This window comes from Astyanax mexicanus, chromosome 20, assembly GCF_023375975.1.
Source record: "Astyanax mexicanus isolate ESR-SI-001 chromosome 20, AstMex3_surface, whole genome shotgun sequence".
Taxonomy (NCBI): domain Eukaryota; kingdom Metazoa; phylum Chordata; class Actinopteri; order Characiformes; family Acestrorhamphidae; genus Astyanax; species Astyanax mexicanus.
Genome location: NC_064427.1, coordinates 29680383 through 29707317, shown reverse-complemented (window position 1 = coordinate 29707317; position 26935 = coordinate 29680383). Strand labels below are relative to the sequence as shown.

At 38.7% G+C, this 26935-nt stretch overlaps 1 protein-coding gene across 2 annotated transcripts in view; it reads left to right on the top strand.

The window, feature by feature from the left end:
* mtus2a (microtubule associated tumor suppressor candidate 2a) overlaps window positions 1-19541 on the top strand; it is a 105646-nt gene extending 86105 nt beyond the window's left edge. The window contains exons 7-15 of one of the 2 annotated variants that reach the window (XM_007252460.3): window positions 3629-3918; window positions 9115-9181; window positions 9848-10062; window positions 10290-10395; window positions 10502-10575; window positions 10662-10760; window positions 10883-11002; window positions 11232-11329; window positions 12048-19541. In XM_007252460.3, the coding sequence (XP_007252522.3) occupies window positions 3629-3918; window positions 9115-9181; window positions 9848-10062; window positions 10290-10395; window positions 10502-10575; window positions 10662-10760; window positions 10883-11002; window positions 11232-11329; window positions 12048-12396 (1418 nt within the window). In that variant the 3' untranslated portion in view covers window positions 12397-19541. Of the gene's footprint in view, window positions 1-3628; window positions 3919-9114; window positions 9182-9847; window positions 10063-10289; window positions 10396-10501; window positions 10576-10661; window positions 10761-10882; window positions 11003-11228; window positions 11330-12047 lie in introns of both variants that reach the window. The other variant, XM_015606674.3, reaches the window with a different exon arrangement.
* Window positions 19542-26935: the final 7394 nt, after the last annotated feature.

The window sequence follows — 26935 nt, the reverse complement described above, 5'->3', positions numbered from 1 at the left end:
CATTATTAAACAACTCTCAGCACTATTCATCTACCTGCATTCATCCACCTCTCTTTCTTTCTCTCTTTCTCTCTCTCTCTCTCTCTCTCTCTCTCTCTCTCTCTCTCTCTCTCTCTCAGAGGACCCCTTTTTTCTAAGAGCAAATATAAGCTCCTGTCACAACACTGTCACTATTGAGCTGGGAGAAAACCAGCCCGTCCATTAGACCTGCATTATTACCACAGACAGCCTAAACCCTTCCTCTCCTTTCTTCTGTTGTCATAGAGATGACTCCCTGACTGCACTCAGAGGCTATACGTATATATGTACTGCATACATGTGTGAGCATACACATACACACACAAACACATGTATAGGTGCACTAGAGACGAAATGCATTGGCTGCTGGCATCCTGTCCCTGACTTTAAGTCACTGTGATTTATTCCCCTCACAGTAATCTGTGTTAGTTTGATATAGAAGCATGTATATCGATCAGCGTGACGCTAATGGATTTATGAAATTGGCAGTCATTGCAGGTTATAGCTGTTAAGTGGATGAAGGCTGACGTTGAGACGCAACTGTAGAGTGAGCCATGACTGGCCACTGGCCAGTGAGCAGAAGACGTTTAAGTGTAGCTTAGAATGTTAAGACCTGAGAAGTTTTCTGGACAGCTCCACCCACAACCATTCTCAATAGGCTAGGTATGTCAGGGATAGATCTGACAATTCGTCTGACCATGGTATGGTGTCTGTGTGGTTAAGACAAGCTCTTGAGACGGCAGCAGTATGTGGACGAGTGTTGTCCTGCTGAAATGGTGCAATGGAGGGTGTGTTCAGAAAAGGTAGGGCCACTGGTTGCAGGATCTAATTAATATACCATATTTTCGCATTATAATAATCATATATAATCAATGAACGCTGGATTATAAGGCGCATTTTAAGAGACACTAAAAGAAACATCTAATTTAGCAGGTCTTGCCGCTGGGGGGTGGTGGGGGGGTCGCTAACTAAGTTAAGCTAAGGCTAAGTAAACTGTAATAAAAAAATGACTTTCTTTTAAAGTCAAACGAGTGCTGGATGTTAATTTACACAGATTTATCTCTTGAAAACTGTTTATTTAAGTCAGTAAAGTGCTTCTGTTTATTTACAGCAATCTTAAATTCTCGAATTTAGTAGCATTAGCATTTGCGGCTAATTACTAGCAGTTTTTAGCTTGTTTTAACACAGTAAACATGCAGGCTACAGTCTGATATACTCACCTCTGAACTTCTAAAGAGCTAGCTTGATTAGCAGGAAATGCTAATGCAGCTCCAGCAGTGCTAGTCAGGGTTAGCAGCAGGTTACAGGCTGATAATACTCACCTCTGAACAGGAAAATAGCGGTTAGGAGCTAATGCTAGTCCAGTCCTGGTGATGGAGAGCTAAACTAAAACTCCTTTATAATGCTGCACTTCAGCTGAGTGGCTTTACAGCTCCTTACAACCTGACTGGTAAAATTAATACATAGGAAGCATTGGATTAAAAGGTGCACTGACAATTTGGGGGAAAATGTATGGATTTTAAGTGCACCTTATAGTAAGAGAAATATGGTAACTTTGAGTTGTCAAGACCAAAGGTGGTATGGCATAATATGAAACTGCACTCCACACCATGAGACCAGGTCTTCTAATCTGGACATGTGATGCATGTCTCATTGTCGTCTCAATCAACAAAAAATCTGAAGAAAGAATCTTCTGCTACAATTTTGCTTTTTTGTGGGAGGAGAATGGATAAGTCAGTTGCTTGCCTTTCATCCAAAAAGCAGGTGCACAGTGCTGCTTACCTACTCAGACCAACAGCATATCAGGGCACGGTTCTTTAAGGCACATTCAGTGACGTATGGCGTGGCATTTAAGATCAGTTGGGTGCTGACACACATGTTTGCTTATCACTATAGGGGTGTACATATTCTCTGTTGGAGCACAACCTTGCTGGCTTTTGCTGTGACACGCAGAAGGGTAACTTCAACATCTGCCACGTCCCCGGCTGCCTCGCTAATGACTGTTCTTTCTCCACAACAATCTCTAAGTGGCCTATTTGCTGCTCATCTTTAACAAACAAATTTGCTGGTGTGCTTAGTTCTGAGTACCTTGAGTTAAAAGGCCCCATTATGAATGACTAGCTGCTGTTTTGTGTAATTAACATGCACAGATATGTGTTTCCTCCGAGGTTCATTTCTGCAGTGATGAAAGCCATGGATCATCCTGTCATCTAATCCCACTCAGTGAAGATAATGTGTTAATCTGAACTCGACAGGGGCTTAGAGGGAAACTCAGTTTTTAATTGCCTTGTAAATTTTATAGTTCACCTCTGATGTTTGTGTGGGTTTATGTATGAAAAAGAGTTAGAGTTTGCAACCCACGTTATGTGAATGAGGTCCTGCAACTAGTGGCCTAACCGTTTCTAAATGCACACTCCAGGTACATTTTTCGAACAGGACAATGCTCGTCCAGATACTGCTGCTGTCTCAAGAGCTTGCTAGAAGACACAAATACTATCAAAATGACCCCCCTACTGCTAAATCTGCAGGAAGTTTGTGAGAATATTTAAGCTACATGGGATAGATTATTGCAAAGCACCATTAGGAACCTCAATACAACTCCATGCCAATATATCTTAATGGAATGTTGTGTTACAAATACATTACACACTACATTACGTACGTATGTGTAGCTTAATACATATGACCAGGAGCTTGTATCAGTCTAAGTTTTTAATCTTTTATTGTTCCTGGTAACTTTTATCTTCCTTTCAAATAGCATTGCAATCCAAGTCTTCTAGGTGCAATTGAGAACAAACATATGCATATATAGTGCATTTTGCAAGGAATCTCTACCCAGACAGTGACTTGAACCCAAGACCCAAGCGCTGATATCAACACAAAATAGAGATTAGTAGTCCTTAAAGTTTAATCAATGCAGCAAGCCTAAGTGGTTAATATACAGAAATCTCTGGAAAGAAAATAAGAGACCACTTAAAATTCTTTGATTTTACCAATTGAAAACCTCTGGAATATAACAAGCCATCAAACTAAGCTAAACTGTTTAAATATTTGCACCAGGAGTGCAGGCATAAAGATATCCAAAAGCAGTGTGTAAGACTGGTGGAGGAGAACATGATGCCAATATGCATGAAAACTGTGATTAAACATCAGGGTTATTCCACCAAATATTGATTTCTGAACCTGTTAAAACTTTATGAATATGAACTTGTTTTCTTTTGCATTATTTGAGGTCTGAAAGTTCTGTATCTTTTTTTGTTATTTTAGACATTTCTCATTTTCTGCAAATAATTTGAGAATTAGAAAAAACTGATTCAGAAACTGAAGTGGTCTTTTATTTTTTCCAGATCTGTATGTAAATACACTCTGTTACGATTGGTTGTTTGTTATTGTGCCTCAGACATAAAAGTGAAAAAAGTGAAGTAATAACACTATCACTTTTTCAGTTTAAATGAACAGACTAAACCACTGCTTTTATGTAAATGATGTTGGTTTTTTGTGATGTCACAACTAAGATTATTTTATTTTTAAGTTATAAATGTTTTAATAAGACTTTTTCCACGAATTAAACATTTCTATATTAAAACAACAGATCTCTCTTTCTCTGCAGTTCTACAGAGGCAGAGGGCAGCAGCAGCTGCAGCAGCACGGGTTCCCAGGGGACCAGGCGTGCCAGTTTTGGGACGCAGTGAATCCCCGGGCCTGGAGAAAAGGAAAGAGGAGGCGCAGAGAAAGGAGAAGGAGCGAGAGGAGCAGGAGAGGAGAGAGGAGGAGGTGCTGAGGCTGCAGGCTCACTGTGAGGAGCAGGCCGGGCAGCTGCAGGCTCTCCGTGCTGAGCTGAAGAGGAGCACGCTGGGCCTGGACGCCTTCGCCGTCTGCAGCCAGCACTTCTGCCTGAAGGTACTTAAAGGACAGTTAGAAAATGCTGCTCTTTATGTGCTACATTAGACCACCAGCTGTTTAACATATCATAGACCTCCCACCCACCTTACTACTGTAGCTGTTCATATTTTTAATACTGTGAATAAAAAAAGAATACATTTATATGAAGTGTCCCTGAGAGTCTGGAAGTTGTACCTTTAACATAGCAGAAAAACAAGCTCTCTTTAAACTGAGAAAAAATAAATTTGATAAAATAATATTGAAATGATCTTAAATCTAGTCTCAGTATCTTCAGTATATCCTCAATCCAGTAAGCACTAATCCACTTAACCTCAACTTTTCCCTCAGGGGCAATCCCTGACACTGTCTTAAGCCCAGTACTATTCATTTTATTAGCTCAAGTGAAGTTTATTAGGTGAGCCTTGCTGATTAGTGCACTGAAACTGAGGCTCAATATCCACAAATAACAGCTCCTCACCGGCTACATTGGTCTTGATCTTGATGGTTCACATTCATAAACATACTGTAATTGACCTGTATCTGTATATAATGTGAATAAAGCATCTCCGTGAAGCATCATACATGCACACATAGATATATTTATGTACGTTTCCTCTGCCTCTTGTTTTGCTGTGTTACCAATGGTGTGCCAAATTCTGACTTCCCCACCAGAATCTGACTTCTCTTAGGTAATGTTCTGTTGTTAATTGTAAAGTAAAACTGAATATTAATAGTTATTTATACACAGAAACAGTAGGTATTGTAGCATAATCTGAGCGTAATTGTGCCTATACTGCTGTGATACATGCATGCACGCAAATGGAAGTCAAATTCTGTCAGGAAGTCTGTATTCAGCACAACACTGGTGCTGGCTAATAATGACAGCTCTGAGCATGTGCATCACAGGAGGTGCAATGTCTTGATTGAGGTTAAACAATTTTCAAGCAATTTTACTGCTTTTTACAAAAGAAAAAAAATTACACTTCTCATTTTCTCTGATATATATAACAGATGAAGATTGTTTAACTAATAGTCTGCCCACTATCAATTCTGTTACTCCAATCTTAAGGACATATTATTAATTGTTAAGTGTTGGGTTTCTGGAAAAATCTGGTTAAAACATCCTGTTTATATACTGGATATCACAGAACAACATTCATTGACAATATCTGTTTTTTTATTTCCAATATTGTGCGGTCTGTAATTTAAACACATATTTTTACCACACACAAAAAATAAGAGATGTTATTTACAGAATGTTAACTAGATTTAAGATAGTTTAATTTAGCATATGTATTCAGTTCTGTGTATGTGTATGTATGTGTTTAAATCCAATTTACTGTATATACATTACATGAAATTTGCACTCATAATAGATGGATCTTAATAGATAAAGATATTAAATGAATTCTTAATTTGGAGCAGGGGGCTGGTGGGTACATTGGTGGGGGTATGGGGGCAGGGAGGCAGAGCTGCTGAATGTGAAGCTGCATCTGTTGGGCCTGGCACCAGGCAGGGGCAGGGCAACTGATTTATTTATGAGTAGTGTGTTAAAAGCTTGCTTACAGTGAGTAAATGTCTGCCAGAAAAGCAGTGAAATGTAAACAACTCTGGATTTTTTGTGTAGATATTCAGTAAATAATATTAGTAGCCTATTTCAGCATTTTCAATCATTTATAAATACACCTACTTTTCCTTGGAATTGCTTGTTTCTCTTTAGGAAAACCACCTTTCTAGATTTTTCTTTAGGAAGCTAACACTCCTCACTCACTGTGTTACAAACCATTTCATGCAAATAGAGGAGACAGAGGCACAGAAAACAGTAGTATACCGGTAGTATACATATATTCAATTTAATTCAAAGGAGCAGCCCCAGGACAGGGTAGAAGGAACAGTGCATCTCAATGCATGGAAAACTGAAAGGAAGGGAAAAAATTACACTATAGGAAAGGCCTGATCTAGGGAAGTCAGGCAGCGGCACCCAACCATGATGGACTTGCGCCTTTATCAAACAGATAGCAAGCGGCAGCTCAGCTCAGGAGAGAGAACATTATTAGTGTAAATTAAATGTTAATAATGATAATAAGGAAGATACACTATATTAAAGGTCTCATTTCATTGTTTTTTTTTTTTATTCATTGTAAAATATCTAGTTGTGGTCTCTAGAATGAATAATGAATAAGCGTCATGTGGGGGGGGGGGGTCGATAGGATTTCGGCTCTTGCTCATAAATTATCATACATGCAAATCAGAGGCAGTGAGACAGACAACAGTTAGAAATATTTAAAAATAAACACATTTTTACACTAAAAACATTTTTTGCAATGTCATATGTTACTTTACAACATGTGTAATGCCCTGCTAAGTGCAGTTTAAGAGTCTCTGTGAACCACGAAATCCACCGGAGATGTAAACCACAGCAAAGCCACCCAGGCAGTTGAAACAAAACCCCGGGGTGGATTTTGTCAGTTGTACTTCGCTGATGATGTTCCACAGACAAATTCTAACTATTTGTTCCTTAGCTCTGAATTACGGGGCAAAGAATTTAACATTGATGTGTTATTTGCACAAATAATACAGGAACGAACTGCCATGCTGTTCCTAGTGCTGTTAGTTTATGTCTGACAAGGTGGGCGAGGCCATGATGGGTTGACGAAGACACAGGTGCTTTTCCTGATTGACTAATTTTTCTAAATATTTTCTTTCACTAGCTAATGCAGACAATGGAGGTTGAGGAACAGTTTCATGTGCAGCATCATATACAGCTCAGAGATACAAGAGAACAAGAAAAAGTGGATTTTAGCGGAAGGACACCTGTAAGGCCCTTAAAAACATCCTGAATATTCTCCTTGTTACCTACATATAAGAGAGGTAGAATCATACATTATGGTTATCATTGCAGATAGCTGGATAAACAAGCTAGTTCAGAAGCCTTTGATTTATGATCCACAGTGTGTTTAATCACTGAAATCCAGAGTGAGTGAAACAACTCATTAAAAATGTGTGAGAAATGGCAAGTATGGCGTGAGAGTGTAAGATCAGAGCCAATACATGAGAGTTTGCAGCACTGCTAAAATTCCAGTTCCATAATCTATTCACAGATGATGCTGATTGTAGCTGTTTAGAGCGGCTCCAACTCCTTTCGGCTGCTTTGTCAGCATCAAAAAAACAGTGAAAACAGGGAAAACAGTGACTGTGCATTAAAAAGCATGCAATTCATTTGCGTTATAAACAGCAGTGCTTACGTGCCCCTGAGGAGAGCTGAAACAGAAAACGCCGTCTATTGATTGTATTAAACTGAAAGAGAGAAAGATAAACTGCACTTTTCAAAAGCCAAGACAATTCATAATTTTGCTGACTGTTCATGCAAGAATGTCACTGCAACTGACAATATCTGGGTTCATCCTTTTTATTCTTTTTTTGTACTTCAAGGATCTGCTCTGATATTTGAGAAAAGGTCAGGTTTGACTGTGCATTTGTTTTGGGCTGAGCTGAGGTTACTGAAACTGCACATGTGCAGCCTAATACAACAGTAAGGTATTTAGAGCCACAGTGCACTCTGCTGGTCACAAGCTGAAGTGCAGTTTTGCATTTCGATAGTATTTATAAGAGTAGATTTTTTGAAGTTTTGAGCAAGTTCACTAAGTTAGATTTGAGTTACAAATATCAGATGAAAATTAGATATAATTAGAGTAATGACTAAATAAATAAATAAACAAAGAAAAAGTCAAATGTAGGTACACACAGATCATAATTAAGAAATAACCCTAATGCATGATTCTAACTTTATGACACCGATGTATCTCTTGTACTTAGTTAACAAGGAGAATATTCAGGATGATTCTAAGCTAAATCCACTTTTTCTTTCTCTTGTATCTCTAAATTGTATACACATGTTGCATATGAAACTCTTCCTCAAACTCCATTGTCTGCAATAGCTAGTAAAAGAAAATATTCAGAAAAATGTAATAGTCTTCACCCTCCCAGAGTTGGGGCATCACTAATGATGGGAGGAGTCCTAATGAGTGGGTTGGGTAATTGACTGTGTAAATTGGAGAGAGCATGGGACAAAAATTACAAATAAAATTATTTAAATAAAAGGTTTCAAATAAAACCTATCCAAATAAACTTCAAATAAAATATCCAAAGCCTAAATTACACATTTCCAATTTCTGTATAGCAGTGAGCCACAGACAGAGCTGTAAAGACTTTTCAGAGACTTTCTAAAAATCAATTTACAGCCTAGTATGAGGGCAGTTGTAATCCGGTCAGCTTCAAAGGGCTCTAACTCTATCAAAGCCGAAGAGGCTTTTATACATGTATGTTGTACACTTATTTTACATTAGACAAGAATTTACAGATCTTTGTAAATCCAGTATTATGTCCAGTATTAATTCTTAGTATATGATTTTAGTTAAGCCCTAGTCTTAATCCAAACCCTGATACCTTGATTAAGGGTATTAGAAGTGGCGCATGTAATACCTAGAATTATACCCCATTATAGATGCTATATGTGATCTCAATGACCTAGGCCTTTTACAAAAAAAATGGGGATAAAGACCAAGTATTAGAACTAAAAGATTATCTCAAACAGGGTGTTTTGCACAGGCTCATTGGTGTTGTCCCATTTAGGCATTCTGAGGTTATGACACAACATATAGAATACACATACATTTATAGCAGAAAGATGACGTCTAGAGACAAAACCGAATCTGCTGGTGGCTGTGTGGTTCTTCTGGAAAACCCAGTTTGCCCAGTTTCTTACTGGGTGCACATTGGAGAGTACATTTTATCAATTTAATCCATAAGAATTTGCTTTATTGTTAAGTATAAGTGTAAGTTTGAGTTTGTGGGACAGTTGTAAATCCTTGGGCCCCATTTTAGTTCTTTAGTCTTGGTGTGAATGCATTTAATCTTCAGTCAGATATATGTGTCAGTATGGATCTCAGATGGGTCTCAGGTATTTTCTCAACACCTTATCTATCAGCCACCTCTTCTTTTCTCTCTCAATCTCTAGTCTACACCTCAGAAAAGTGAGTAGTGAACATACAGTAGCTGGTATAGGTGTAGTATGGGGCAGTGCAGCACATGCTGTCATTGCACGTGCTGTGAAGACAATAGCACGGTAATAATTAATCAGATAGATAGATGCTGCATGGTGATGTTTTGTATGAGGCTGTAAAAACTCTTGGATTTTGTGTTTGTGTGTTTCAGAGTGAGAATGCAGAGAATAAGGAGAAGGACTTGTCTCTTCAGCTCAGCTGGATTCGAGAGGAAGTGGGTGAGTTCTGTTTATTTCTATCAGTTTGTTTGAGACATTCTAATGTTCTAAAAGATATAATAATGATATGATCACCTCATGTTTTTACACTTATTGTTACTTTTTTCAGCTATGTTAACCATATAGGGAACAAAACAACCAATGAGAACACATTGAAGGACACATAATCAGCCAATGAGAGGCTGACAGCTCAAATCCACTTCCACCTAAAACTTCTCAAAAGTCTTTCTGAAATTCACAAACCGAGTTAGCCATCAATTTTATGAGAAAGACTTTTGTTCAAGCACAACACAGCCAAACTAAAAAATATGTGATTTGGTTGTTGGACTATTCCCAGTCAAGCAGTGACACTGAGGTGTTTAAAAACTCCAGCAGCACTGCTACATCTAATCCACAAGATGGATAGTGAGTGCAGAAACAAGGAGGTGGTCATAATGATACTGGACTTTTAAAACTAAACTTTTGAACTAATACATTTGTTATTTTTTAAAAATGTTATCCTGCAATATTGTAAGGAGGTGAGAACTTTGTGAAGGTTAATGTGAAAGTGTAATATTATTATGCAATGAAACAACCACCAATAATAAAGGAGTTTCAAAGTTAAAATTCATAAATGGAAACTGGACAAGGGCTGATTCTCTGCTGTTTGCACCCCCTGGTGATCAGACTGCACGGCTGCACGCTGGAAGCAACTGCAGCAGGAGAAGGCTGAGCTGGAGCGAATGTTTGAGCAGAAGCTGAAGGAGCTTCAGGAGCAGCAGGAGTATGAACTTGCAGCTCTAGAAGAAGACCTTAAGACCCGTCATGCCTCTGACACAGACCACCTGAAAGCTGAGCACCAGTCACATGTGGAGGAACTGCGAACCCAGCAACAGGAACAGGTGTGTGTTTATAAATTCTATAAATACTATAAATTCTGTTCTGTATCAGAATTTATGTAGTCTGTCTGTCTGCTCCTATGACAGTGAGCTGATCTAAAACACGTTCAGGTTATGCATCAGGACAATGACCCACATCAGAATGACTGAGAATTTAACTAACTTAACAATTGAGGCCTACAGGTTTTGGTAACTGAACATTACATAATCAGCTCCGTTTCTGTGTGCAGATTGAAGAGTTAACAGCTCAACACGAGTCTGCTTTGGTAGACCTGAGAACAATGCATAACATTACAATGGCAACCTTGCAAGAGGAACATGCCAGAACCATGAGAGGTATGTGTTTGCACTACATTTTTACATGTTTTATTACCTGCAGTAAAGTTCTGATCAGTACTAATTTAAGTACTAATCACTTGCTTGTGTTCCATCCTGGCCTTAGACCTGAGAAAAGCCCATGAACAACAGAAAGCTACATTAGAGGACGACTTTGAGAAGCACAGACTTTCTTTACAGGTAAGATAAAAGACGTGTACTTTATTTTATATGACTTAAATCACTGATTCATTTCTCCTGAAATAAACATTAATTATGCATTTCAGGATCAGGTGGACACCCTGACGTTTCAGAACCGAACCCTGCGAGACAAAGCCAAGCGCTTTGAGGAGGCATTGAGGAGAAGCACAGATGAGCAGATTGTGGTACATGAGCTTTTTACTGCATACATATACAGTCTGAAGATCCAAATGTGTTAGCTGACTTGTAGACACAGTGTGGTTTGTAACTTGTTTGTGTACTTGTGTGTGTGTGTGTGCATGTGCAGGACGCTCTAGCTCCATACCAGCACATTGAGCAGGACCTGAAGAGCCTGAAGGAGGTTCTGGAGATGAAGAACCAGCAGATTCATGACCAGGAGAGGAAAATATGCCAGCTTGAGAGAGTGGTAAGCTCTAAATGAAAGTGTGAGCTTTATTGTAAACTGTGATGTTGGATGGTATATGTGTTTGATAGCTTCCTCTTGAAGATACTTTTGCAGATATAACGTTGATATTTAAGCATATCGTTCTCTCATCTCTCTAAGTAGAACATCTGTGCTTTTTTAAGCAGTGGAAGTGTGTAAAGTGTATAAGAATTTAATGGGCAACCCTGTGGTCTCTTAATTTTTTGAGCAGGCTCAAAAGAATGTGTACCTGGAGGAGAAGGTGCAGGTGCTGCAGCAGCAGAACGAGGATCTGAAGGCTCGCATTGACCGCAACCTTGCCCTGTCCAGGTAGACTTCCCTACATAACTGTCAAACATTTGACATGATCAATCAGTATTTCCTTTTCCTTTTAATATACATTAGCATTTACAATATACTTTTTATATTATATATATATATATATATATATATATATATATATATATATATATATATATATATATAATTGTCAACCCCTTTTAATGCCCTAGAATCAAAAAGACCGGTTTTGTTATTTTCGTTCCCTTTACACTATACTGTAGACTATAATTTAGCAATATTTGTTCTGTTTGGCTGCTTGTAAGTGCTTATATTTGAATTGGAATAACCAGGGCTAAACTGATACATAGGAAAATATAAAAAAAGACACAAAGGCTAACACTTCTACTGCAATGACAGAAATATTGGCAGTACTTCACAAAGTAACACTACACAGGCCCTAATCGGTCACTGGTAAATGGAAACAGTTTAATGCATTGCAACTAAGGTGACAAACTGCATAGAAACTTTCCATGACTGTGACCTGAAAATGAGTGGTATTCTGCATTTAGTATACTAATGTAGTCTGGAGTGTCACCCTTCAATGTTAGCCTTCAACTAAAGTTATTGCAATTTTAATATGAAGGTGTATTTGCGATGTTAAAGTGCTACAATTAAAATTGCAGTTTGACAATAATTTTTAATAGTGCGGGGGTCTCCAGTTAATTTTCCTCCAGTGTCTGACAGTGTGATATTTTTGCTCTTATAGGCAGCTGTCTGAGGAGAATGCCAACCTACAGGAGCACGTGGAGAAAGAGTCCACTGAGAAGAAGCGCCTGAGCCGGAATAACGAGGAGCTGCTCTGGCGTCTGCAGACCAGCCCTCACCTCTCGCCCTCCTCCTCTCCCAGCCACAGGGCCTTCTTCCCCGGGCCAGACATTCCACCCTACCCTTACTCCCCGGGCCCTGGTACCCCTACTCACTCTTACTCCCCTGGACCCTGCACCCCTACACACAGAGTGGTCTCTCCCATATCTGGGACCCCCACCCACAGAGGCTCACCAGCAGCACGGTGCTCTCCTGCACGTGTCCCAAATGCCAACACCCTACCCAGATAAGCTCTACAACATAAAGCAAACTACTCAACTCTACTTTCTCCTCCCTGTTTTACCTCTCTGTCCTCTGTTTTGTTCTTTTGTTCTATAGTGCTGAACGTTTCCATTGTTGCAGAGAAGATTGTTCTCCATTGGTGGGTTTGGGGTTCACAGTGTTGCAATTTTGTAAATTTAATGAAACTGGAAAATCTGCTTCTTTGCAGGAAGCTGACCCCAGTTAATACCCATGAATGTCACTTATCAGTAGAACTGATATCAAATAGGGGTGTAAACAGTTCAAACTTGAAATGGTTAGCTGGAAATGAGATGAGAACTGTTTACAAAACTAAAATAATGAATTCTGTTAAACAACAAAGGTGTAAAATTCTGCTAAAAGACAGTGGGCCAATGTCTAAGTCAGTTTCATTTTGACCATATTCAAAACAACATACTCTACACTATAGAGTACACTGCATACTGTACATATATTCTCAGCTTGTATCCCCATTTTTGCCAAAATTCACTTTTTGACATGTGAATCTGGCAGTTGTTTTTTATGTTGTTTTCAAATTTCATAATGAAATTGAAAAATAACATTTTTACATCAACTTTCCCTTTCGAGAAGGTTCTGTAACATTTAATTTGATGCCATACCTATAGGGTCACAGGACCACAAGGATATCACAATTACAGTTGTGACTGCATACTGAAATAATATGCTGCATTCCATTTACGTCTGATGTCACATATTGGAAATTACTGTGTGTATGATTTATTCAATGAGACTTAAATAGATATGGGATAAAAAACAGTATAATACTACTGTTTTTACTACTACTATTTTAAACTCGTGGTTGGTGCGGTTCTCACAACTTTCCGAGTAAGAATTCCAACCTGTAGGAGTATTCCAGTTTTAATTTTGACTTTCCAGTTCAAATGGAACATAGCATTAGTATGTGGTCCTGAAATGTTTGCTGTGCTATGGTATTTGGTCACATTTTGGTAGTATACTGCATACATACCAACATTTATGCACACAAACATTCCATAAAGGTATGGCATACAGGAAGATTTTTCCCATAAATACTGTAGTGGTACTCCTGGTTCAGTGTTGGGCCTTTTTTTTTTTTTTTGCTCATTTTAGATTTGCTTATTTTAAATTGAGCTCTTTTGCCTATTTTATGTTAGGTTACTTAGTTCCCAATTTAAAGAATGGCAAGCTGAGGACAGAGGGTAATGACAGAATGTTATACTATAGGAAAAGCCTTAGATATCTGCCCCATACTCTTACCACCTTTTTGCCAGACTACTCAATACTCAAGACTACCAGCAATAATCCAGAAAACTTAATTTGTTCTGGATTTCAGAGCAGGAACATTAATCATGATAATTATATGTATTCTCATTCGTTCTGTATTTTGAGATTTTTTAGAAATATTCCTGGGTTATGGTTGGTGTCCTTCAGCTTTGGCACGCCCCAATACCTGGCTGCCAAAATTGTAAATTAGTCTCATGCAAGATGATCTGAAATTCATTTGGAGAGACGCCTGGAGGTATAAACCAAGACTGTCGATTGAAATTTAGAATAGCACATAAATACTCTTGTATGGCATCATATGTCATACTTATACACTGATTTGTAGATACAGTATATTCAAGTGTATGATCCTTAACATTTGTCATGTTTATCCCGGTTGTTTTACTGGGCTGACAAAGTCTCAGGCACACTCCCTAAAATACTAAAGTTACAAACAGAGGTTAAAGACCATCAAAGGCATGTAAACTACCATGCTAAAAAAATCAGCTCAAGTTTAGCTTTTGCTGGTAGCTAGTCTAAGAACTAAGTCAAACAAATATATACCTTATATTGCAAGCTAGTTGGTTAGCCAGCTATTGATTTTTATAGTGTGTGTTTAAACTTGATTTTGAAAATGCTTGGTCATGTTGGTCATACTGAGTGTCTAGCTTGGTGAGGATGATCATGTTTGTACAGCATTTAACTGTCAAACTTACGAGCTTGACCAGCTTAGGTTGGCCAGTTTTTTTTTTTTTTTCAGTCACTAAAACAGTTAATGACAATTTAGCACAGCTAGTAGTAAATGGTTCTCTGCTGACATAATGTAAACAGATTCCTAAAATGCAGAGATGTATCAGGTAAAGGTTTAATTTAACTGATTGGAACATTACTTGAAAAGGTACTTAATGTTAACAGGTGCATGTATTGTCCATTGTCTTTTTCAAAAAACTGTTAGCTAAGTTAGCTAGCTAGCTACTTTAGCAACAAGCTACTTAGGCTAGCTAATTCACCTAGGCTAGTAATTCGGTCAAGTACGCCTAAAGTTAAGCAAATCGACTGTGTCATATTCATCACAAAAATACCAGCACTGGTTTCAGCAGTGCACCATTTGATTATGTCTTTAATAGCCTATGTGTATCTATAAAATTACAAAGAAATCCCTTTGTGGTAACAAGAATCCTGATTGTAGCTTTATATTTAAGCTGGTTGTAATCTAGTAGAGCCAGAGCTGGTTTATGGAGAGCCATGGAGTCCTCAAGTGAGTCCTGAATGAATGGAAGTACACGGAAAAAAAATATATATATATAAATATTAAATATATTTAAAAATATATATCTAACTACTGTACTTTTCAAGGATATTCCTCATTTTAGAAAGTAGAAGGAAGTATTTTGTTTCAAAAAGCTAAATCTTACCTGTCTATTTCCATTTTTCTACAGCAAACAGACTTTAGCCCATACAGATGCTAGCATTACTGCTACAATGTGCTTTAAAAAAGGTTAAAAGGCTTAAAACTGGAGCTGAGAATATTTTAAAATTATGTCCGCAGTAATTAAAAATCGATAATGTGTTGAGAAAATTAGTAAATTTTACAGTATAAAAACTAAAAAAATGACATACTGTGATTTTGCTCAAATTTCCTATTCGCCCTTTTCCACCAATGTGGAACTGTTTGGCAGATTTCCAACAACAAAAATAGCAGTTCTTTTGTTTAAAAAGGCTTTATGTGAACCCATTCATTTTGGACCCACTTGTGAGCGCCATCTAGTGTCTGACCATCCCCAGAACACATTCTCAAGTCGGTATTCTCCTCACAGAATTTCACTGGTTGAGCAACAATTTGAGTGTCAAATGTTTTTTGTTTGATTGTTTTTTTTTTTTTACTGAATTGTCAGCTTTGGCAAATTAGTCCACCAAATAGCGGACGATGCTCAGCTGACAGCTGTAACCTTGAACTACACAATACTTATTTTATTGTTTTATTTATATATTTAGTTATCTTTTTTGGGGGGGAAATGCTGCATCTGCTCTGGTCTTCCAGTCTTGTCTGTAATGGCCGCCGCTCAGGGTCCTGTCCCTCAGGTCGCCATGCACACTTACTTCTTAAGCATCTGCTACACTTTATAAACTGTATAGACTGTAAGTGCTGTCTTTCAGCATTCAGTTCACAAACACACACACCAAACAGAAAACGGGGAGGTGTAGAGTATGTAAAGATACCGACTACAGGAATTGTGGTTGTAAATGTTGTTGTCACCATTTTTACTGGTAATATTTGTAAGGTATTGTAACTGATTTTTTTTTTTCGCTATGTGCATGTGTTGTAAAAGTCTTCCAGTCTTTTTTTGTGAAACTTGGGATTGTGTTGAATGTAGATAGTAATAGGATCATGGGTATAAAAATGCTCATGTCCGTGCTAAGAAGACGAGACTGGGAATGAACCACACCTCAATAGTGAGCCAATATCACCTTTTTACAAATGTACTACTGTTTTACCAATGAAGCTAATGTTGACTAATGGAAGTTGTTTCTATTGTAGTTGTAGTAACCCTTAGTATTACCTCTGTAGAGCGTAGCATTATTTAGAGATAAATCTCTCTGTATGAATAAACTAGAAAGGAATGTAGCCTAATTATATATCTTACAATGGTGTTGTACTTTTAACGTTCAGGGATTTTCTTTTTTGTCAGTCAGCTAGACTTTTTTTTTAAACAACAAAATGGCATGTGTCTTTTCATCAGTAGATTTAATAAAGATACAATCAGTATGTTTTTAGAGCCAACATACATTTTTTTATAGCAATAAACTAGTATGTCTCCCCTTATTTAAATAAATTGGTGATATGATTCATTTGCACCAACTTAGTGAACCGATTAAAGATATGCCGTAATAAAACGACAAAGAATTTGTTCGAAAAGCTTACTGACGGTACCTTTAAAACAGTCCAGGTTTTTTTTTATGTTTGACAGAACATTAGCTGTCAGGAATTGTCCTCCCCTCTTCCCTCTTTTTTGGATTCTTCAGAGCACTTTTTGAAATTGGACATTTTATTTTGTATGGTAGAACTAGCGGTCCAGCATATTGTTACCTGTTTCAAAGGTAACTCACTTTCAGATACCAATTTTGATACTGTTGTCCAAGAAATTTGTCTCATGTTTACTGGTATGTTTTTCTACAATATCAAATGTTTTAATGGTGCTTTCACAGGGTATTGTACAAACCGGTACAAAACTACCCGAATACTATCACTCGAGACCAGCTAACAAGTCTGAAGTGCTGTTTTCCGTCAGTTCTCAGTTCCACAGCATACAGTATGTACGTTCTATGGGCATCTTTGTTTATCGATAAGGGCAGTCTGGTAGGAATGAGAATGTTGTTGTTTTTTTGTTTGTTGTAAAAGCCTTTATTTTTTTATATTACATGGATATATTTTTGATTGTGTTCATTCTGATTTCAGTTTTAAAAAAACTGCACGCTGTACAGTTGCTTGATGTTTAATATGGTACAACATTCTTTATAATGTTTTAATGTTCTGTCTGTTTTATATGAAGAGTTTCCGTTGTTGGAATTCTTTTAAAAAGCAGACTAGTGTAATGTCATGCAGCCTCTGTTTTTGCTACTGTGACCTGCATTAAATGTGCATAACAGCACCTATATGTCATTATAGCATAGTTTTCTTCATCAATATCCTTATTTAGACACAGATAGATATAGACTTTATTTAAACTCTACACAGAATTTCCCTTTTTCTACAAACAGCTAATGAAATGCAACTTAATTCATGCAAAAAACACAGTTCCACATGACACATATTGATATATTTGGATTAATGTGCCTTGGTTTAAAGTACAGTAGCAAAAATGGAGGAGATTGTTAACTATGATGTTACAGCAGTCTTTTGGAAGTGTCAGTGATCAGGATAAATACTGTAGATTATTCAAATATCTTATTTATTCAACATTTTATTTTATTTGTTACATTTTATTTAAATCTGTCCAGAACCTCAGCAACCTCTTAAAACAAGCAAATAAGGATGTTTTTCTTGGAAATTTTTTAAATTTAAAAGTACAATTGGAAAACTCCAGAACTCTATCTCCAGAATTATTGATGGCCATTCTGGGTGCAATTTTAAATAAATTCATGAACTTTTCAAGACAAAGTGTGATACAGGTATACAAATATTGTGATTATTCAATATTGAATAAATGAATAAAGACCCAAAAATTCATACTCAAAACATCCTAGTTTGCCCTTTTTAAACTATTGAGAAAATATTGAATATATTAAAATTGAATATACTACAGACCACTTATATATGCTCAAAAAGTGAATGCTTGGTGTTTTGTACCTTTTATGAATACAGTTTCCCTGTTTTATATGAACTCCCCTGTTTCTAGGAAAGAGTTGATCTTTCAGAATGAATTATTATAACTATCTATGAGGGATTGTTATTATAATAGCCCTAAATGAATTAGACTCAGTGTTAGTAAATCAGGGACTGAGGTTGTGTCTGTGTCCTGTAGGCGTTTTTACAGGAGAAAACCTGAATGTCAACTTAACAGGCCATGTTTGGGTGGTGGAAAAATGCACTGGAAAATGCAATACATTGAATTTACTTGATTTGTATGAAATCGTCGGTTTCACATGAATTATAAAAATACATATTTCTAAATTATACATTTTTCATTTTGTATATATAATGATCAAGCATTACATTATGACCACATCCTTGTTTCTACACCCATTATCTGAGCATATAGGTACCACCACAGAGCAGCTATTATTTGGGTGGTGATCCTTCTCAGCACTGCAGTGAGTATTGCTCGCATTATTGTGGTTAGTGTGTGTTGTCCTGCTACAAATGGGTCAGACACAGCAGTGCTGCTGGAGTTTTTAAACACCTCAGCGTCACTGCTGGACTGAGAGTATTCCACCAACAGAGTCCTGTGACCAGCATCCTGTAGGTATCGTCCTGTGACCATTGAAGAAGAACTAGCGGATGACCAACACAAACTGTGCAGAAACAGATTCAGAGCTTCTGTCTCTAACTTAATTAAATCTGCATGATGGAGCAGTTAGATAGGAGTGTGTAGAAGATTAAGTGGACACGGTGTTTAAAAACTCCAGCAGCACTGCTGTGTCTGATCCATTCATAACAGCACAACACACACTAATCATTACCATGCCAGTGTCACTGCAGTGCTGAGAATGACCCTCCACCCAAACAGATGGACTTTGGTCTGTAATTACAGAACTAGAAAATGCTCCTGTAAGCTCAGTGGAGCTGAAAAAATGGTTAATGGGTGTAGAGATAAGGTACAAACGATGTTATGTTTGATCAGTGTATATATTAAATGTAAAGAGTAGAAAAAATTAATGAATATGTTGTTTTGATATCATGGTCCCAATATATTGCATCAGCACAATTTAAATTATATGCTACTCTTGGCAACATATGTTGATGTGTTTTATTCATGTGCAGATGATGAATGAATGTAAAGTACAGTCAATGGTTTCTGTTTTTCAGTGCAGCCTCTCTCTGCTTCCATCACTCTAGTCTGCTGAATCGTTTCCTTTCTTTCTACTCCCTCCTGTGACTGCTCTGATACAGTCAAATGTGTACATAGTATTTATTGAGTCACAGAATTCAGCAGTGCATGTTGTCTGGGCAGATCACTCTCTCTCAACCTCTCTCTCTCTCTCTTTCTTCTGTGTGTGTGCTTTTTCATCTTTTCTTTGTGATGGTCCACAAAGTAACTGTAACTGTAGCATAGTTACTATTAATCCTAAGGAATGGAAAGTTATTTATATCTGAAACAATTTGTATGCACTTTGGGAGGGGTGGATATTAAAATATTTCCAAACATTGAAATCTGAAGTTGAATTGTGTTTTTTTCTTATAAATTATCTTATAATTATAATTATAAAATAAATAATGAATTTAGCCATTTTAATACTGAATGAACATTTTAACCTCGGCTCACCCTTTTAATAGAGCACATTTTGAATCACTGTATGTTTTTAATGATACAGAACTTAACCCAACCTGAATTACTGTATGTCCTAAAATCCTCTTGAGGTCGCTGTTTTGTTAATAGTATGCCTTTTCAGTTATAATTTTAAAGGTAGGCATGTAATTTCAATGTATTCTAGTTTTGATTAATGAAATCATGTAACTTAGTGCAACATTTACCTTATTAATATTATCTTATATATGTGATTTGATTTCTGATTTTACCACAAAATGTCATCAGAAAAAAACACACACACAGACAAACGTATTTCCTTGTTGTAAGGAAGTGAATTCCAGTATTTTTTTTGTCCTGCATATATAGTTATTAAAAAAATAAATTAGAATTCCCGTTTTAAATATATACACATCTAAATTATCTGTTCATATTTTCAAAAACAAACAAAACAGTTTTTATAACAGTTTTCACTTATTTTTTTTTATGTTCAGTTTAGTACTTAGTAATTAGAGAGCTTTGTATTTTAGATTTAGAATGTTATGGAGAATAACAAATAAAAAAATTGAAATGGTTATAATTTTTTTATTTTTGTCTTGCAAGTCTATGATGTGCCAGGATCTCTCATGTGAAGATATAACTAATACAAGTACAGTATATGACTGTGATAAAAAAATATTTAAACACTTTATTTAAATTAATAGTAATAGTTGTTACTTAACTTTTTATACATTTCATAAGTTAATTCACTCCTCCCCCTCTCTCTATCTCTGTCTCCCACACACACACACTCTTGTTGTTTCTCTCTCATTGACTCACTCTTTCCTTCTTGCACATGCGCATGAAGTCGTCCCTGAAGACATTTTTCTTTAGGGATTAACTTTCTTAACAAACAGTATGCTGTCCTCACTAAAAGTTGTTGCAGGCAACGTATTTTCAGCTAAACAGCTAGTATAACATAACAATATTTTCCAGTCTTGCATCCTCCAAGGAACAGACACATTGTTGTATTTGGCAGGATTTAATGTAGGAAAATATGTAATTTCTTTGTAAAACTGCAAAAAGGAACACAAAATACAGGCTAGTAAGGACTAGAGCAACACTGTAAAATATGTCTAACACAGTTGTATGTAGCTAACAATGAAAAGCATATCATCAGAAACCAAGAACTCTAATACAGAAAATACTAACTAAAATGCATGAATATAACTTTTAACAGTGCAAAAACTTACAGATGAAGCTGTATTTGTGAATTTTAAGGGAGGATGGGGAGGATTGCTCTGCAGATGCTCATTCCATGAGGTACAAGGCCAAACAGGACTTCCTGAGACTGCTACTTCCTGCTAGGTCATATACACCTACTTACCACTAGGTGGTGCTAGCAAACTTAAAGAAACAGTATACTAAACCCAATACACTCCCCGCCTGGCATATTAACATGCCACTATACACATAAAACAACACTCTTTAGTCTGTACTAAGAGAGTCACTGCGCAGCATTCGAGTATCACCTATCATTTACAGTCCTATGCAGAAGAGGTCTACGTCTTAAGAGGGAGTCTTGTAGGAGTTTCCTGCCTCTTCTGTTAAAAGCAGGACCACCTCCGCAATGGGTCTGGAGAATATCTTGACCGATTTATTCCTCGTCACTTTGACTTCCACCTTTCTTACCAGCCCGTCTTTGCTGGGTATGGCTTTCACAATAATCCCCATCGGCCACTGATTCCTTTTTGCCTGACAGTCCTTCATCAGAACAACATCTCCTGCTTTGAGATTGGGTTTTAGCGACTGCCACTTCTGTCGAGTCTGAAGAGTGCTCAAATATTCACGTCGCCACCTAGCCCAGAAAGTTTCTGCTAAGGCTTGCACTCTTTTCCACTGGTTTTTGAGCAAATCTCCTTTTGTGAACTCAGTAGCAGGAGGAAGGGATGTGCTGGTTTTCTGTGTCAGCAACATAGCAGGGGTTAAAATGAAGGGGGATTCTGGGTCAGTGGATACAGGCACTAGTGGTCTTGCATTTACAATGGCACAGACTTCTGCCATAAAGGTGGTAAGGACTTCATGAGAGAGCTTCGAAGGTCCAACCTTGAGGAGCATGGAGTCCAGAATTCGTCGCGCAACGCCAATCATGCGCTCCCATGTGCCACCCATGTGGGAGGAGTGAGGTGGGTTAAAAACCCACGTGCATCTTTGTTGACTGAGGTAGTCTTCAACACTATGAGGACAGGGACGCTGTGAATCCATTTGTAGTTCCTTGAATGCTCCAATAAAATTGGTCCCACAATCCGATCGAAGTTGTTTAGCAGGGCCTCTGATGGAGAAAAATCTCCTGAGTGCATTTATGAAACTTGAGGAAGTCATGGTTTCGATTACCTCAATATGAATGGCACGTGTGGACATACATGTAAATAAAACTGCCCACCTTTTGTCCCTGGCTTGACCACCCCTGGTACGACGTGTAAGGACTTCCCAAGGCCCGAAGACATCAAGTCCTACATAGGAAAATGGGGGGTCTACTTGCAGGCGTTCGGCAGGTAGATCAGACATTTGTTGTTGTGCCATTCTTCCTCGCAACTTTCGACACGTGACACACCTGTGGATGCAGCTACTGATGAGACGTTTTCCTCTGACTATCCACAGACCGCTAGCACGAATTGCACCTTCAGTGAAGTGCCTACCCTGATGTTTCACACATTCATGATGGTGGCGGACAAGCAGAGTTGCTATATGGTGGCGGCTTGGGATGATAAGAGGATGAGCTTCCCATCTTTCAACTTGAGCTCGGTCAATGCGTCCACCTATTCTTAGCAGGTCTTCACTGTCAATGACAGGATGAAGTTTATAGAGAGGACTGGTTTTGGGAAGAGCACAGTTTGACTTGATGCATTTCAACTCTTCTGAAAAGCATTCTTGTTGCACACATTTTATAATGACATGCTCTGCTTTGGTGATGTCAGCAACTGACAAGCCATCCTTGCACATGTGCCAACCAACACATGTGCGACTGCTTGATGGGTGTGAGAAGCATTGTAAGATGTGCAAGAGGCGGGCCACAGCTTTGGTGAGTGACCTCCACTTAGAAAAACGTTCAAATCTCTTTGAATCCAGCTTGTGTCCTTCAATTTGTGTGGTGAGGGTTGTTACCTTGGAATAGATCTCAACATCAGAATCTGGATCTACAAGGTTGTATGTCGTGTCATCTTCAGTGGTGATTTTGGAACTTGTTGGCTTGGTTAAGAAGACCGGACCAGTCAGCCATTTAGTGTTTGCAAGCTCAGCAGCTGGAACAGACCGGGACCCATGATCTGCAGGGTTTAACTCTGTGGGAATATAACTCCATTGCTCTGGCCGTGCAGACTGTCGAATACGTTGTACACGATTATGTACATAGACGTGAAATCTTCTTGTCTTGTTGTGTATGTATCCCAACACAACTCTGCTGTCTGTGTAGAATCTTACTGCATTCACTTTCAGATCAATCTCCCTGATCACGAGATCTGCAATCTCGACAGCCAGCACAGCTGCACACAACTCTAATCTGGGGACTGTCAAGGCGGACTGAGGAGCAAGCTTGGACTTCCCAAAGACGAAGCCAACTTCACTGTGACCATGCTCATTTGTGACCTTCAAGTAAGCCACTCCAGATATTGCTTTTACTGAAGCATCAGAAAAGACGCATAATTCTGTGTTATGTGCCATGGAAGTGGAGAAAGATACATATGTGCGTGGGATCTGTACCTCCTTCAGTGCTGACAATGATTTATGCCATCTTTCCCATTCATCATACTTGGCCTCTGGAAGAGATGTATCCCACTCTTGAGTTGAAAACTCCCTGAGAAGCAATCTGCCCTTAATGGTGACTGGTGCCATAAAACCCAATGGATCGTAGAGACTGTTCACTACTGACAGCACTCCTCGACGTGTGAATGGCTTTTGACTCTCAGGCACATCGAAAGTGAAGGTATCAGATGTAATGTTCCACTTGATTCCAAGGCTTCGTTGGACAGGAAGATCATCCACAGAAAGGTTGAGGTCTTTGATGTCTTTTGCTCTTTCCCCTGCAGGAAATGCATTCATCACTGCTGTTCGATTGGAAGCAATCTTGTGAAGCTTTATGTTTGACACAGCTAACATTTGTTGTGTTCGACGCAAAACATCAATAGCTTCAGCCTCAGTTACAAATGATCGAAGCGCATCGTCCATGTAAAAATCCCTCTCAACGAAGTGAGCAGCATCACTGCCATAAGTATCCTCTTGATGTTTTGCTGCCTTCCTCAGGCCAAAGATTGCTACTGCAGGTGATGGGCTGTTTCCAAAAACATGGACACGCATACGGTAATCTATCACCTCCTTGCTGAGATCATTATCTTGGTACCACAAGAACCGTAAGAAGTCTCTGCAGTCTTCTCTCACCACAAAGCAGTAGAACATTTGACGAATGTCTGCTGTTACAGCAACAGAATCTTTTCTGAATCTGAGCAACACTCCGATGAGATTGTTGTTAAGGTCTGGTCCAGAAAGTAAAATGTCGTTCAGAGAGATTCCATTGTATTTCGCACTGGAATCAAAAACTACACGAATCTGGTCTGGCTTTTGGGGGTGGTAAACTCCGAAGGTAGGGAGATACCAACATTCTGTTCCTTTTTCAAGTGGTGGTGCACACTCTGCATGTCTGTTGTCCAGCATTTGTTGCATGAACTCTGTGTAATGCGTTTTCATTTCAGGCTTCTTTTCCAACATTCGTTGCAGTGTCATAAGACGGTGGTGAGCATAGTCTCGATTGTTGGGAAGACGTTTCCGTGGGTGACGAAACGGTAAGGGAGCAACCCAGCTCTTTGTTTCATCTTGGACAAACTCTCGTTCCATGATTTGAAGGAAGATAAGATCTTCTATGGAGTGAGCAAACAGGTTGTCATCCTCAGTTGTGCAGAAGACAGTTTTTCCCAGGTTGTCTTGGTTTGATGCTACTGATGCACTGTGTGTGTTTTTGTGCTGAGAAGTATGCATGCCATTTTCACTGACACTATAGATTTCTTTCACATGCATCTGATTCTCACATGGAGTAAGGCAAGTTGGTCTACCATTTCTGAGGATGCAGGTCTTCATGACACTCACTCTGTTGAACATATCTGTTTTGTGAGCACCCTCAATACATACATCACCTATTATGACTGTCCCAAGGTCCAACTCTTGTGCATATGGAGCATTGTGAGGGCCATTGTACTGTTTGCGAACTTTGTGTGCTCTTATGATGTCCCTTCCCAATAACAGCAAGATGTCAGCATGTGGATCAAGTGGGGGGATCTTGTCTGCTATGTTTCTTAGGTGCTGGTGATGGTATGCAGCTTCAGGTGTTGGAATCTCTGACCTATTGTTGGGTATTTCATTACACTCAATGAGTGTAGGTAGTGGGATGGGTATTTTTCCATCTACAGATTCTATCATGAATCCATGGGCTCTTCTGCCAGCTGCGTCCACTATCCCTGCACATGTCTTGAGTGTGTATGGTATTTCTGTACCCTGAATGCCAAATATGTCAAAAAACTCTGACCGAGCCAAAGACATGTTGCTTTGGTCATCTAGGATGGCATACATTTTTCTCTGCAGCTCACAATGGCCATAAGGATACACATTCACAAGACAGATCTTAGAGCATGACTTGCCTTTGAAGTTTTTTCCACATACCTCGGTGCAACTTGATGTGATAGCTGGCTGCCCTGTGTCATAACTCTCCCCGCCGTTCTCTGATGAAGGGGAGGAACCTGGATATAACTGTGGTGCAGGACCAGGATGAAGAGCAGCAAGGTGTTTCTCACTCTCACACTCTTTACACTTGATGGGAGTTGCACAGGATTTTGCTTGGTGAGTTGTAGAAGCACAGCAGCGAAAACATATATTGTTCTCTTTTAGAAACTTCTTTCTGTCATCAAGGCTCATCCTTCTAAACCCTCTGCATTTTTTCAGTGAGTGAGGTTTGTGGTGCATGGGGCACATTTTATCAGGACTTGCTGTGTTGCTTGCCTTCTCTGCTTTAGACCCTGTATCAAATGATGATATACTTGTTTTGTGGACGAAGACAGGTTTCATTTGACCTAACTTGTCTTTCCTGTAAGACATTGAAGAGAGAGTGGATGTGTTGAAACTAGGATCATTTCTTTCTTCAGCTTCTCTGCAGATAAACTCTTTGAAGAAGCAGAAAGGAGGAAAGGCAACACTACGTTCTCTCTTGTATTTGCTTCCCTGAGATAACCACTTATCTTGCAGATGTAGGGGAAGCTTCTCAACAATAGGTTGTACTCCACGTGCTGTGTCAAGGTATGCTAGCCCTGGCAAATATCCATCACTCTTGGCAACATTCAGTTCCATCAGTAAGTCTGCCAACTCTTGTAGCTTTTTATTGTCTCTGTTATGGATCTTGGGAAAGTTCTCTATTTTACTGAACAGAGCTCCCTCTATTGCTTCTGGAGAGCCATATGTTTTGTTCAGTTTCTCCCAAATTGCCTTAAGACCAAGCAAGGGTTGTCTTACGTTAACTGATCTTAGTCTGAGTGCTTGTTCACTTGACTCCTTACCCAGCCATTTAATCAACAGATCCATTTCTTCACTTGGTGATAGCTCAAGATTCTCAATTGTATTGATGAAGGTCTCCCTCCATGCTTGGTAATGTTCAGGCAAGTCGTCAAACTTTGTCAATCCTGAGGAAACAAGCTGGTACTTTGCTAGGAATTTGGCAAGATCAGCTGCTGTAGCATTATGGTTTGCATTTGCTGAGAATGATGGGTTGTTTGGTTGCTCACTGTGCTGCTGGTCATAACTTCTCTGCTGTGGCAAATCTCTGTGAAACTGCTTCATATCACTTTGTTGGTAGATCTGTCTCCTGTTGATAACCTGCGAGTGGGCTCCACTCTGACCAATGTAATCTTGATTGACTCTGACTATTGGAGATAAAGGATGATAGACCACCTTCTCCCTTACAGGTGTCTGGGTGCATAGTTGAGGTGTGAGCACTGGCGGTGGTGGGTAGTAAACATCCTTCTCCTCTTTAAGCTCTTGTGGAAAGTGATTTAGGGAATGGTGGTTAACGTAGTCTTCTGTTCTTTTTTGCACACTTTCTTGAAGGTCTAGAAGCTCAGCTTCTTTGATGTGACAAGTGCCATCCATATCTGCTGCTGCTGACTCCAGTACAACAGCTTCTACATGAGCAGCTTCAGCTTCCCGTTGAAGATTTATAATGTCAATTTTGGCTTCTAGCTTGGCTTTCTCAATCTTGAGTTCACTTTCCTTTTCTTTGAAGGCCAGC